Source organism: Pipistrellus hanaki (assembly GCF_964339955.1).
Source record: "Pipistrellus hanaki genome assembly, chromosome: 4".
Taxonomy (NCBI): Eukaryota; Metazoa; Chordata; class Mammalia; order Chiroptera; family Vespertilionidae; genus Pipistrellus; species Pipistrellus hanaki.
In genome coordinates, this window is record NC_140506.1 from 10,164,127 (window position 1) to 10,180,079 (window position 15,953).

At 38.6% G+C, this 15,953-nt stretch overlaps 1 protein-coding gene across 4 annotated transcripts in view; it reads right to left on the reverse strand.

Annotated features, from left to right (window-relative positions):
* Positions 1-15,953, reverse strand: part of SEMA5A (semaphorin 5A) — a 371,086-nt gene that overhangs the window by 122,056 nt on the left and 233,077 nt on the right. For all 4 annotated transcript variants that reach the window (XR_014794856.1, XM_084881922.1, XM_084881921.1 and 1 more), the window contains one exon: positions 55-117. Coding sequence is in view for 3 of the 4 variants with exons in the window: in XM_084881922.1 (XP_084738048.1) it covers positions 55-117 (63 nt within the window). In the remaining variant the exon portion in view is untranslated. The remainder of the gene's footprint in view (positions 1-54; positions 118-15,953) is intronic.

A 15,953-nucleotide genomic window follows, 5' to 3' on the forward strand; every position in this document is an offset into this window, starting at 1 on the left:
TTTATGTTCCAGCCTTCAAAAAGCTGATGACCGCCATGACCGCGCCCTCCTTACCTCCGATTTGCCCTTACTGTAACAGGCTTTCTTGGTCGCTTCATCACACTCCCACTCCTCAGCCTGTAGGAAACACCAAAATGACAGCAACTATTATAATTCTGACTGAACAAAAAGAGCTAAGACTGTATTTTCTTCCTTCTCCTCTTCCTAGCTCTTTATTCGGCTTTGAGGAACACAATGACTTTGAGGAACACAATGGCTTTGAGGCAAGTGGGAGAGGGGAAGGGGGAAAAGAGACACCAGGAACCAGATTAGGGGGAATCAGGACACCAATATTTTTAAACTAATATAGGACTTAGAACAAGTACATAAAATCCGGTCCTATAGGTTTACATGAGCTTTAGAACTAAAGAATTTTAAACAGCTCACCTCCTTTAAAAAATGTGATATTTAGATCTAGTCACTGTAGCAGGTGCATGTCTAATGTGTTGGTGACTAGTGCACGATTACAGAACCTGTCACTTCTGTGATGTCACAGAATAAACCCACAGCACACTTCAGAGAGAAGCCTGGAAACAAAATGATCTGACTACTCATTTAGACATCTTCATTTTACTTCAACAGCATGTCATCTATCAATATTCATTGATAATGAAAGAAGAAAGATTTTGCATATTATTACTCCCAAGGCACATATACTATAATTGGTAGTCAATGAAATAAATACCTCTTGCAAAAATCACAAACCAGTAATTTTCATGATATTAGCTCTGACTAAATATTTAAAGTCACAACTTTTAAATATTCTTTTTCTCAGACTTTTCAACTCCAACTCATTACTGATCAAGTGGATGTGGCTACTTACACATAGGACGCTAACTCACAAACAGAACCTGTGATTAGTTAAGATAACATACAGCGCTTATTTTGCAGGAGGAAATGGTGCTTGCAAACATTAACGATCTCATGCTGACATTGTGAATTATTTTTTGAACAAATGTATGCATCTGAGTTGTTTATCTTTTATATTACTGTGGGGATGTGAACTATCATGGGTAAAAATGCTTTTTCCATCTGTATGCATATTATTATAATTATGTTCATTCTTAATACTACAGTTGAGTTTCTGAAAAATTCGGGGTTTCTGAAAAACTGTTTAAATCATTGTCAAAAAAAAAACTAAGTGAGGTGGCAAATTTTTTTGTTAATTTGGGCTAATGTTTAATAATACTCAAAATTAGCTCAAACTAAACTAATGTTAAGTATTATGAAGAATAACGGTTTCGCTCTTACTTCCAGAAATACTTTTCTTCTAATTCTCCTAAATTTAGAAGAATAACAAAGTCATGCTAACATCATTATCTAACGTCTACTTGAACTCCAAAAAATGTGACATAACAACGATTGAGACACAAAACACTACATCTCCTATAACTTATCTAACTTGGCAAATATGAGTCCAAAAGAAAAGTATTCTAGAGAGAACACTCCAAACAGAAACAATACTACAGTGTTTCCCTTGTGAAGACTTCGAGATATTTGTCAGTGTCAACATCTGATAAGAGAATTTATTCTTCTATGATGTTTTCCTGTTCATAAGTCTTAATGGCAACAATAAAGTCACAGTTAATCAGCATCTCAAGGCAAACAAATGACTTGAGTTCCATGGTACGATGACAAATATTTTCACGCAAAGTGATGGCACTTCCAGAAGTGATAAGAGCTTTATGTAGAGTTGTATAACTGTCTGTCCCCTGTGAAGCACAGAGGAATAAATGCACTGCTGTCATTCTAAGTGGCCCTTTACTTTCTTAGGTTTCTTCTAAAAGCTTGTTCTTGTTTTTATTTAAATAAACATACCCATGCCCTTGCCCTCACTTAAACTCAAAACAGAATTGATTCACTATGATATATTCTCTCAGCAAAGTAGGCCTCATTATAGCTATGATTTTATACTACCAAGAGGATTTAGTGTTATACATCACAGAGAGAAATTAACTTCTATGCAGTGAAATGCTTTAGATAAAGAGGTATTTATAGTGGCCCTCAGTGGCCTAGCGATTGTGTTGAAAGTGAAATAGCAATTCTCTCTTCAGTAAACATAGAGCTATGAGGAGCAGGGTTATTCCCAGGATTCAGAACAGAATATTTATCAAATGAAATCAAACTTGTTAGATCATTCTGCAGAAATGGCAAATAAAGAGCTTCCCAAGTCACCTAATTGCCAAGTAGCTTTTGTATTTTCAAGATAAATACTGGCCAACGACTAGAAGGGGGAAGTAATAGGAAAAAAAATGTGAGAGATTTCAAAAATATTTAATTACTGTACTTAACTCAGTTGACTAAGAAAGAGCAATTACTCAAAAAGTTTACCAAACAGAAAATAGAACAAATCTTACAGGTTTTTCTAAAGACAGTATCTAAAAATAGCAAAATTTACTTTCCTGAAACATTTCCATACACTACCTATCAGCTTTCCAACAATATTCAAATCCAGAATTAATTAAGGACCATGACTGTGTAGCTTTTCTGATGACTCACTTCTCACTTTCTACCTAAATAAAGGATAGGATAAGAGGAAATTATATTAGCAATAGAACTGAACAATCTATTACAAAGCTAAACCCATATTGTAGGAAATCACAGAATATGGAAAAGAATGGAGTTGCAAATGTGTGTTTTTCCCCACACTGATAAAAAAAAAACTGGGTGTTCCAGATTAATCCCATAGTGCTTTTCAATTCCCTCAGTAAACTAGGTTTTAATCAACAACTTGATGACTGTGGGGAAAAACAAGTGACCAAACAAAAAACACCAAAAAATAAAAAACCACTTTCTTTGGAGAGAAATATAGATACTAATGCAATTCTCCAGTAGGAAATTTTACTTCTCAAAGGTAATCATCGTTCTGTATAAAATTTGATTGTGTTTTGACGTGGGTATAACTTTTTTCATTCCACAGATTGGTTCTAATCAATTAAACTTATAATCAAGCGTCCTCACTCTATTCTCAATAGAGATTCTTGATTGTTCTTTCATGTATCATGATTTTGGAACAAATCCCATAACTGATGTATGAAGCCATCTTTCTGGTTAACTTCCTTTTAAGAAACTTTTCTACCTACCCAAACCTACTTTTATGATAGTTAAAACAAAAGGGAAATTGTTTTTTATTCTACATTTGGACCTTAATACAACAATCATGATCTAATTTCCCACATGTCTGGGTTATTTTAATCTTTAATATTTGTCCTATACTATCTTTTTCCATTGCATAATAGTGATAGCCCAGTAGAGAAAAGGAATGTTAATTTCCTATTCCATTATCCATTTATTCTTCATTTCATTTTTCAATAGCAAATATGCAGCACTCATATTGCCATTACTTGGACAGCCAAAAGCTATACACAGTGGGCAAAGAATTTGATACACCTACATTATATAAGACATGAAGATTCCTATTTGTGGTGCATTTCTTTTGTAAGTACCACAAATAACATCTGCAGGCTTCAAGTTCTTAAAAAGATTTTTGCTTTATGCACATGCATTCATTCTCTTTTGCGTGCAATAAATATTCAGTAGGTACTGAGCAAGTGTAGGGCATTGTGCTAGGTAATGGTTGATGGAAGGAGAAGCAGTCATATAGATAATATTTGCCCAAATCAGCTATTAGCTTATAATAAAATACAAGTGTCTCTCGTCAGTCTAGACAAGATCGAAATGGTGCTCATTTTCATTGTTAGCGTAGGCATGGTCATCTCAGACCCAGTGATAGGCAGGAACTAACTACATCAGCAACTTTCAGGAAGTAACAGTGCTATGGGCATGCCTAAATGGAAATGGAGTAGGTTTAACGAAAGTCACTTTTCATCTACAGAAACCCTGATGACTTAAGGAAGCACCCAGTGTTTCATGATACAGAAAATACTTTGCTATCCCCTCCTCTCTCTCCCTCCTCCCCCCCATGCACACACACCTGCTCGGGTGATGACAAGCTAAGCTGAGATCTCTCAGGAGCAAATCAGATGCAGGAAAGAAAAATGATGGGCTCGTTTTATGTATGTGTTACATACATATAAATCCACAGATCTCACAAGTATATAAACAAAGCTGTGTATATCACATTCCGCCATGAGAGAAGTTAATTAGACAAGGACCCGCAAAAGCAGATACTTTTCATAAAAATGAAGAGAACAACATTCTTAGGCAGATGGGCCACTACTTTTGCAGCAGATGGCTTTGCTAATTAGATACTGGCAAAAGATAACATTTTTAAAAACCTGGCTTAATTACATGGTGCCAAAAATTAACAACCACCTGAGGGCTTGTTTTATATGTTTGCATGCATAGTCTTACGTCATGTATCTCTGTGACATGCTGGAGAATGTTAAATTGTCAGCGCAATTATAAACAAATTGCAAGGAAATGTAAGCCCATACGTTTGTTCAAAATGGAAGCAAACACAAACAAGTCGACACTTGAAATAATTGTGGTTTTTATGAAATCTGAATAAAGTGTCAACCCAGCTATCCTTGAACATAGGCGTCATTGCTAATCCTATATAATAAAAGGGTAATATGCAAATTGACCCTAACGGTGGAACGACCAGTTGCTATGATGCACACTGACCACCAGGATGCAGATGCTCAAAGCAGGAGCTGACCCCTGGTGTGTAAGTGTGCTTCCACAGGGGAAGTTCCACTAAGCCAGAAGCCAGCTCATGGCTGGCTAGTCCAGCTATGGTGGGGGGACCCTCACCTACCTCTACATCAGCAATAAAGATGTCTGACTAATGGCTTAGGCCCACTGTCCAGGGGGAGCAATCTAAGCTGTTAGTCGGACATCCCCCGAGAGCTCCTGGGCTGCCAGAGGATGTCTGACTGCCAGTTTAGGCCCAGTCCCCCTTCTCCTTCCTCCCCCCGGAGTGGGCCTAAACTGTCAGTTGGACATTTCCCGAGGCTTCCTGGACTGCGAGAGGGTGCAGGCCAAGCTGAAGGATCCCCCCTTCCAGCCGAGTGAACACCAAGTGGCATATCAGATGGCATGCTGTGCCATGAAAGGCATAAAGTAACTTCAGTCACTCTGGAAAAATGTGTCCAACTTTCCTCTCTGCGATTATTTCTGGGTGGACATGAAGTCTACTTGTTCACTTTAATATTAATTTTCCACATACTTGCATTTATGTCCATGTCAAATAGAGGCAAGTCTATGCCATTCTTATTGGTGATCTACAAACTAATGTTTGTAGTACAAACTAAAGCCACCTGCATAGTTCTGCCATCCTAGCTACTTACATTCTCTCTGTCTCATTTCCCAGTACCCCACCTCAACCCCCACAATCTGTTCCTAGAGACATGGGTTCCTTGTTGTGATCATCAGACCATGCAGACATGTCCCCATGCCTATGCCCCAGCTAGTCGCACTTCCTGAAATACTCTTGTCCCAGATACCCACCTAGCTAACATCATGTTGTCTGCATGTCTTTGTTCATGTGTTATCTCCCCATTATGGCCTATACAACTATGTGTGCATAACCACATCTGCTTTCTCAAGCCCCACTAGAAGATAAGTTACATTTGGGTAGCATCTTGCCCTCTTGGTTCACTTATGTGTCCCCAGCACCTAGAACAGTAGCTTCACGTACAACAATAACTCAGTGGGCAGTTGTTGAATTGATGAATGAATACAGAATGCTGCACACACGCAGCTTCGGAACTGGAGGGCCTCCCATGAGGAATGGGCGCGGGAGGTTTTGGAGACCTTGAGCGGCTGGGTGAGCACACTAGGAGCTGCACTTCTGTGGTAAACTCCCCGCAAGGATTCCTTTTCCAAACACTTCACTTTGCCCCGAAGCGTGAAGAGAAACAATGAAGGTGGCTTCTCTCTAAAGAGGGGCCGGAAGGAGTAGAAGCAGGGACTTCCACACTTTTTCAGCAATAGACTCACTTCTGTAAGGAAATTCTTCCGCATAATTTCATATAAAAGAAGGTAAACATGGCATTTACTAAAGTCATGTTTTAAGTGCAAAACGATAACATCATTAAAAAAGGCGAGGCTAATAACCGCCTAGTCATACGACTCTCCGTAAATATTTCTGCAATTTGTTTTCTTGCCTACTTTTGAAATAACACTGATTATACAAATTGAGCAGTAATAAAGAAGGCCACCTTTGAATCTCAGTCACTTTGGGGTATAATCAGAAATGAAAGAAGACACTTTACCCCAGGCTCTACAATGAACCAATTAATCCAGGTCATATTATAAAAACAGTTAATTCAGTAAGATTTCCAATGTGTTTATAATATTCTATTTGAAGTAATAGAATTAAAACGTATAATATATATAAAATCCCTAACCACCTCTAGAAACCTGAGATCCCAGAAAACATATTTGACAAGTTACTGTTTTAAGGGACCAAATATGTCTGATAAGCAGTGCAAAGGACTTGGAATAGACCTAAGGGTAGAGCAAATCAAAATGGAAGATGAGTTCTAATAACCCTGTTACTGAACATAGATGCGCCCCACTAGAATGCTTTTATGTGGGGTAAAAGGCATCAGAAATGAACCCAATATTAAAGGACATTATAACATCTGGTATAATTTTCAATGATAATCGTCAGACATGGAAGCTTCAAACAACTGTTGCACTTAAAAAATGTTGCCATTAATGAAAGTGATGTGAGAAGGTAAGACTATTAAGAGCATCTGCTCTAGGATTCAAAGAAATCACTTTCATGGAAGAAAATGGGTTGGTTTGAAAAGTGGCTTAATGCCCAATCTGTTAGCCTAAATGTAGTGAAAAAGTCCAATTACTAGAGGGATGGTTATTTTCAACATAAATTTCCTAAAGTATTAATATGGAAGGAACTCAATTCAAAGTCAATCAAGCATGGGATTGAAGTGTTGCCATCAGCATGGACTGAATTCTCAAGGACTTGCCTAACTGAATATTTCCCAAGAGTGTTTCATGGGAAAACTATTGCTTCTAATGCCACATTTTTTCTCTTTTTTAAAACATATGATAACAAAGAAGATGCCATTCAAACATTACAGTCTCTGTAATATTCAGCAGAAATCATGGTGTTCTCTAGAAGCTAAACAGACATAACCCAATCAAGTTAACATTAGACATTTTAGCTGATGTAACAATTATTCTGTGCATGGAAAGAGATATTCCAAAAGGAATCAGTTGATTATAGAATGTCATGAAACACATATGCCTGAACTGAGCTTATTAAGACTATTTGAAGACTTTATGGGGCAATGAATGACATGAGCTCTTGCAAAAAAAGAAAAGGGAAAGAAAGGAAGGGAGGGAGGGAGGGAGAGAGAGAGGGAGAGAGGGAGAGAGGGAGGAAGGAGAAGTATGTTGGCATGGGATGCTTAGGACCTTGACCAACTCAACAGACAAGCAACTTGATAGAATGAAGGCTCCCTTGGAAATGTCTTCACAAAGCTCAAACTATAGTATTCTTCTTGCACAGAGCACTTGGCTCCTGGCAATCATAGTCTAGGACCATTGGGAAAATGAAGAGAAACAAGTCTGGCCCTAATATATCGAAAGTGAGTTTCCTAGCCATATGATGAGACTTCATTCAGAAATATAGCCAAAGGGTTCAAAAGGGACTGCATATCACAGGTCATGAAAGCAGTAGGGTTTCTCTTTTGAGGCAAGATGAAACAAATGTACAAAGGGACTCCATAAACTACTGCATGGATGCAAATGAAGGTGCAGGAATCCTGAAATTCTTTGTCTGGCTTAAAATTTCATTTTATTGGGGTTAATAGAATTTTTTTACACCTTCAAGGGGGACTATCTTATTTGTGATTGTGTGTTAGATTTCTCTTGCTTGGAGTGTAAGGTCACCTATATTGGAGTCATCAGTCTTGGTGTTGTTATTCTTTACACTGGGTAAACTGTCAGCTTAACAGCCAGTAAAGATGCAAATATATGGGTGTTTATTTTTAGTTTTTTCCCCCATCAATTATTTCCTACTTTTCTGAAACTAGCTTCATGAAAAACAAACAACACATCTGATTTTTCTCCACAGTTTTGAGTTAGAACGTGTGGGCTAGAACCACTGGAGAGCATACAAAGCTCAGATTATAGATGCTTACTGAGGATTTGTTTTTATACTCTCAGGACCATTCAGAATTTGTTTACTATTTGCGCTATAAACACTTGATTCCTGAGATTCATCTTACCGCTACCAAGATTAACTTTACTTCCAACTTCAAAATATATTGAGCTATTTGCCAGATCACAAGATATATTGAAAAGTCTTTTATGAGCCTTATCAGTATTATTTCCATAAATTTCTGCTTGCAGCTGAGAGAAATAAAGATTAAAATTTGTTTTCTGGTGTACATTTGGGCAGTTACATTTCTCTCCTATTTTAAATAAAATGTATAACAAGATGATATACTTCTGCTCAAGAAGCATTATTTACAATATCACAATATTAAATGTGGACTTAATGAATGTTATTGATATATTCATTTCTCAGTATTTAACAGTCTTGTTATTTTAAGAATAGCTGCTTGAACTTATTAAAGCAAATACATGACTTAATATTAAACATCCATCTGTGATTTTGCCATTTGTTTTTTCAAACACATTTCTCTCTTCTATAGTATAAACAACTTATTTATATGCCAGGGGCAAGTCCTAAAATATGATCCTTCCTAAACTCTTTGGTGAAAAAGCACTCTATCTCATGAACAAGTAAAAAAATGTTAGGTATGAGAGTAAGAGCTAGTGACTTTATGATATATTGACCGAAAATTGATATTTTTGTTATATTTTACAATAAATGGAGGTGCATATCACTCAGCCTCTTCCCCGCCCCCTGCTCCCATCATTCATATATTCTTAGCAACTCTTCTGATATGTGATTAGACAGAGCTGACAAGTAATTGCCAGATCTTGCAACTTTACCCAAAGTACTACAAAGGAATTTGATTTTGAAGTCAATAATTTGGCTCTATGGTTCTGAATAGAAACACAAACTGTGTATGTCTGGGGTGGGCCATTGTGGCAGGCGAAATAATGACCCCTGAAAAGATAATCACATCCTGTTTCCTGGGACCTGTGAGTGTTACCTATAGGCAAAAGGGACTTTGCTGATGTGATTATGGATCTTGAGATGGAAAAATTAGCCTGGATTACACATAATAATGAAAAGCATCCATATAAAGGGAAGCAGAAGGAGCTTTGACAAACACAGAGGGGAAGGTAATGTGATCATGGAAGCAGAGATGAGAATGGTGCAGCCTCAAGTCTAGGAAAGCCTCAGCCACCAGACTCTAGAAGAGGCAAAGAACAGAATCTCCAGTAGATAGGGAGGGAGGGAAAGAGGGAGGCCCAGGAGACACCTTGATTTTAGCTCCACAGGATCATTTTGGACCCCTGGCTCTAGAACTGTGAGATAATAAATGTGTTTGCTTTAAGTTACCACAATTATTGGTAATTAGTTACAGCAGCCATAGAAAACTAATACAGACATATGTACACAGAAGTTATGCATACATATACTAACACACACACACACAAATGATTTTATGTCATCAGATAGAAAACTTCACCTCCAGTTCCTGCCAAATATTTGAGCTCATAGTCCCTGATATCAAAGAGCTCTCAGAGGGAGCTCCTCTGTGATTTGGGGAGTACTGAAGGGACCCACATGTGGCTGGGGATGAATCGAGGCTTGAGCCAGATTGTCAAAGAACTGATGAGTGAATGGAGGGGTGAGTGTTCTTGAAAACCAAAGGAATTAGTCCGTGCACACACCTGGAATGGAAAGGAAGTATATCTTTTTGAGGAATTAAAGTCACTAGGATATGGAGTGAAGAGGAAGATGGCTTTACAGGTTGGCATGCAGCTCAGGACTGGCATCACCAATCCTGCCAAGGAGTTCAGTCTTTGTTCATGAACTAAAGAAACGTTATGGAAACCAGTTTGGCTCAGTGAATAGAGTGTCAGCCTGCGGACTGAAAGGTCCCAGGTTCGATTCCGGTCAAGGACATGTACCTTGGTCGTGGGCACATCCCCAGTAGGGGGTATGCAGGAGCCAGCTAATATTTCTCTCTCGATGATGTTTCTAACTCTCTATCACCCTTCCTCTTTGTAAAAAAAATCAATGAAATATATATTTTTAAAATAAAGAAAAGTTATGGATGTCAAGTAAGATGTTAGTATGGTGAGATTAGTAATGGAGAAAGATCTCTCTGGGGACATAATAAGAATGGATAGGAGACTGATTGCAGGCCACTAGCAGTCAGATATTGACTGAAATAAGCAGGGACAATAGAGTGACAGAGGGATGGATAACCAGCTATTAGCAGTGGAAAGAGCACCATAGGTGCATGCGAGGGAGACACCCACACACTTGATTCCATTATTGGGGGGATATCAGTAGCTCAAGTCTTTTTTATCTATAATAAGATAATAATTCCCCTCCTTTGTCTGGCTTTAGAGAGCAGGCTGTACATAATTATGGGCTGCCTTACTTCCATCACCATAGTAACTGCAGTCCCAGAAAAATAAAATACCTTTGTTATATCATTTGAAGAAAAACATAATAGGACAATAAATTTATTTCCAAAAAGAAAACAGTTGACAAAAAAAATTCCTAGGGTGTTTTTATCATCACATTTTTGAATCAAACATACTTTAGTACCTTGGTAGTAAATTTTGTTCTTTCAAAACCAACCGTAAAAAAAACAAGAAACCATATTAATCACATGAAAGGTTTTGTTAACATTATAAAAAGTCATAGTTCTTTATCAAAAGAACATCTTTATCAAAGTCTAATGATAATGACTTATTTGCTTGGAATTCTGTGCCCTGAGCCAAACAAATGGGATGATGTAAAAGAAATATGACAGGAACAAATGAAAAAAATTAGAGGTACTTGACTTAGAGGACACTTAGCAAAGTTAAAGAAGTTGAAATTTATAAGTGGGGAAAAATAAGAAAAATAGAATAGAAAAAATAAGTTTTTTCTATCTGTTAGGCTTTTATTTCCCTTAGATTAACATATATGTGGAAAATTTTGAAAAGAAGCTAGCTATTACAAACTAAATATTTATTCAGCTCTTATCCAACCAAATTCAGAATTGACACTAGAGTTTCAGGTGTATTTTGTTGGTTCTCAACTATAATACTTGATATCAACAGAGAAAGTTTACTGCCTTTTTTATTGAACAAGTTGGGTCAGACTGATTGTTCACATTTTGATTCTGAATGTAATCACCACTGCCCATCTTTCAGATAAGCAGAGTGAGATCAACCAGACCCAACAGATCAAGGAGGCCAGCAGAAAGCGATCAGCCATCTGGAGTTGACATACTATTCCAAGAGTGACTGGTACATAGAGGAGCAATGCAACAACAGGAACAAGAAATCAGACAGGGTGTGAAAGTCACACATCTTAAAAGTGCTGCCAGGAAGATATATTGGGGGAAACAATCCAGAATTGTTGGTGGGAGAAGATGACTGGTACTCTTCTGCCCACCACTACACTCTCTGCCCTCCCAATAGCTTGTAAATCAGGCACTGATATTAAATTCATCTACATAGTAGTAGAAAGGTAAATACCTCACCAAATGTTACCAAGCTATTAAGTGGATAACCCAGGATTCGAACACAGGTCTCTTCTCCCCTCACCTGGAATAAGGGTGCCAGCTAACCCCCTTCTCCCATAGCACAGCACCCTGAGGAGGTGTAAGGGACAATGAAGCGGTGAAACAAGGCCTGGAAAAGAGACTGGGGGCCAGGTTCATTCTGGGTTTTTACACTGGCCAGGAGCCAGCCTATCTGGTCTCTCCCAGTATGTCACTCTTCCTTGTCCTAAAATGTCAACAATTTCCCTTGCTGTCCTCTTAGCGTCTTCCTAAATGGTCACAGGCTGACAATAATGCCAGTATTAAAGGGGGAAACCAAACGTATCTCCTGAAGCCACCACACAAGCTGTGGAAAAACTTGTAGTTTTTAGAACAGTCAAACCCTACAGGAACTCTAACATCCCTGAAATAAGTCATGCTAACCGTTATCTCCTCATTTCCTAAGGCCTAGAGATCTGATTAGGCTGGATAATTGAGAAGCTGCTTTTTTCTTCTTTATGTCTCCAAATACAATAACTTTTCCCCCCAGTACACATCTATATATACTCTCACTCAAGGCCAACCGATTTAATGGATTGTGATAATGGATCATTAGGTCTCATAATTATTTTCTTAGGATTGTTGTGGCTGTGAAAATCAAGCCACAAACATTCAAACAGCAATTATAAAATATTTAATTGCTTTTTAATTTAGAAGTGATTTCTGGTTATGAGGACTATCGCTGTCCCAGTGTGTTCATCATTTCTCTTTGCATATGCAGAGACCTCATCAGTCTATTTATAACCCCCTTGATTGGTTTACCTTCCATGGTGTTTTGACAAATGTCATTTATAATTGGTTAGATTTGTGTTTATACTAATATACAAACCAGGTGACTCAACCAACACATAATTTTTAATTACCCAATTTTAATTGAGTCTATTAAAAGATAAATGCATCAGCCCTGGGTGGTGAGTTTAATTGGTTGGAGTATCATTAGTATAGCAACATTGTGGGTTAGATCCCTGGTCAGGGCACATACATAAAGCAACCAATGAACGGAAAATAAATGGAACAGTAAGTTGATCTCTCTTTCTAGCTTTCTCCCTCTGAAATAAATTTTTAAAAAATTTTAATGGATGCAGCCAGTCCATAAGTGCTCTACAAAATCTCAGACTTTCACCTTTCCTAGATATCCCACCCTGGGTATTTCCAAAATATTTGATTCCTACCAATTTCTGCTTTTCCTTTAAATAATCATGTGTCTCGGGAGAAACTCTTAGCATTAGAAAATAGTTTCTATATTGCAACTACATCAAAGGTAAAATTATTATTGCATAATACCCCTAGATGACAAAGTTTCTCCTTTGATGCCTTGCACCACTTAACAGAGCCATTGAGGCTCATCTGTGTTTCATATTAACAAACTCATGATATATGAAATTGGATAGTAACCCTATGTCACCCTATAAAATCATTTTAATTGGTTCTATGCTAAGGAGACGGGTGATGCTAACTATTACCCATATGCCAATGTAATCCAGTTTAACTTGGATTAGTTGTAAATTTATTCAACTAATATTTACCTATAAACCAGGATGTCACCGTTGTATTACCAGTCAGGGCACATGCCCAGGTTTGGGGCTTGATCCACAGTAGGGGGTGTGCTGGAGGCAGCCATCAATGACTCTTACCACTGATGTTCCTATCTCTCTCTTCCTCTCTGAAATCAATAAAAAAAAATATACTGTATAAGTTTAAAGGGGGGGAGGGGGCAGATTGAGACAGCTCTGTACACAGCAGAGGCCCCAGGAGGTGAAGAAGTCTAGCAAAAGGTCAGGGTGGGTCAGGGAGATAGCACTGCACCCCACAGCAATTGTCTGCACCCAGAGGGTGTATTTGCTGAAGCTTCGTTTAGACTGAACACTGAAAATAGGCTGAGAATGAACATGGGGGAGAAGCCTTATCAAATGTCTTGTTGCTAAATGAAATAGAAATGCTCATTCTGGTTTGAAAAGAATCTCTAAAGAAGTTACAAGTCTTCCCCTCTTCCCTTCAAATAGGTTTTGAAAATGCTAGTTTGACGCTTACTTCTATATATTTATAGCAAGCTAGTCAGAAATATAGGTGACAATCTGGATTTGAGAATGGTGTCTGAAGTGGGAATCATCAGCCTTGTGGGGCTGATCCCTTAACCAGTGGGGTTTAGGAAACTACAGGTAGTGTCAGACTGAATGGAATTATAAGACACCTGGTTAACATGCAGTTAACCAGATAATTGACTGATATGGGAAAACAAACTCGTTTGATGTCAGAAGCGCTATGAATAGAAACAGATTGGACAAAGAAAATAATAAAATGGCCCCTGTTTTTTCACTCTGTCCCCCAGATGTCCTGGTATATCAGAACACTTGTATCCTACCATCTCCTTAATTCTCCTGCAGAGATTGATAAGAAGTGAATTTAGCTTGTAAATCTATTTTTTTTGTTGTCTTTAAGCTAATTTTAGGATTGGAAACTCTAGAATGGTGGCTTAGTGCCTAGTTTCTTTTTAGGAAATATGGTCCGTAATGAAAGATGTAAACAAGCTGAAATTCAAGCCTATCTGGGGGGATCCTGTTACAAGATTGGAAGAGAATACAATGTAGCATTAAAATAGACTACTTTCTTTTTAGCTTAAGTCTGTTACTTCCTGTTTAAGCAGTACACATTTGCCCAACACATTTCCATTAGCCAAAAGGAACTGGACTTGTGCAGCAGGAATAGAGGCATGGGCAGTAATAGAGGGGAAGAAGAAGGTAAGAGAGAGCCAGGGAAGAGGAGGAAAGGGGTATGCTAGAAGGCAAGATGGTGGCCATGATACAGAAAAGAGCATTGAAGCACTTAACCTCCAAGTTTACATTTTGTTTCAATATTGTTCAAAGCAAATCCCAGAATAATCTTCTAAAATAATCTACTTAAAATTCAAATGTAGCCAAAAATCCAGGGAGCCATTTTATAAGGAAATGGTCAAAATTGATGTCAAATGAGTCACTTGGCCAGAAACTATCCTAAGGTTCTCAGCTTTGAGGCTCCCAGCTGGTGAGAGTGCAACATCCTCCCTGTAAATATGTGGGTAACATTCAGGGTTTCCTCAATGGACCCAGAGCCCAAGGATGAAAACCCAAAACAGGAAACCCATCTCTAGTTTTACGATTTTGTATATCCCACTTGCAGAAAGCTATCTTCCTCTCAATAATGACTATAGCTCTTTGATACCAGAAATAACAAAGAACATTGGTCCCTATTTAAGTCATTTGCTGTCCTGAGGGAGTGAAGTAAGAGAGAATGGTGTGGAGCCAAGAATCCTTTATGTTCTCAGTAATTCTGTAACGCTCCTTTTGAGTTCCAAAAAGGTGGCTAAAAATTGTCTTTTTTTAAAATATATTTTTATTATTTCTGAGAGGAAGGGAGACAGAAAGAAGGATAGGAACATCAATGATGAGAAAGACTCATTGATCAGCTGCCTCCTGCACACCTCCTACTGGAAATCAATTCACAACCAAGGCATGTGCCCTGACCGGGAATCGAAGCCTGGACTCCAGGTTCATAGATTGATGCTCAACCACTGAGCAACACCAGCCAAGATAAGAATTGTCTTTGATTTGAAATATCTTCTAACATTACTCTGGGGATTCTTCTCTATAATGTACAGACACTTCAATATTTAGGAATGGAATGTGAGCCAAGTGTCAAACAATGAGCAAGTGGTCGGTTTTGACTAAAATTAATGCATTTCTTTTCTTTTCAGGCATGGTAGCATGGTGCCTACAATCAAGGCCCACTATAATGTGCTGCTGGAGACCTGGAGGACACTCTCGGGGTCTCAGATGGCCTAAGTGCATATTCCCCTCCCTGCTCTGTCCCCATGAATAAGGTCCCTGAGCCCAACAACCTTGCTGGGTCACAGGACCAGGTGCTGTTCCCTCTCATCACTGAGTATTGGCTCCAGTTCTCTGCCAGCCCCTGCAATTATTCACATGAACCAGCTACATCTTCCCTTGGGAACCAAGGGGCACCCTACACAACCTGCCTCCCACATCCATTCCGTCCCTCTGTTCCCCATAGGGACCTGCTTGTTGTGTGGTGTTCCCCTTCCCCAGCTGTGAGTACATATGACAAACTGCTGTCATCCCATCTGTCCAGTGTTGAATGTCTTGTGTTCACCCATCCCCATGACCTTATGAGAGGGGATCCCTTCTGTCACCATTGGGTAAGAAGAAGGCAATTAATTAACATGGGCATTCCGGCTTATGCCAAACCAAGTTCAAGGGAGCTGCCCCCTCGGCTTCCATTCAGACTATCAGAGGA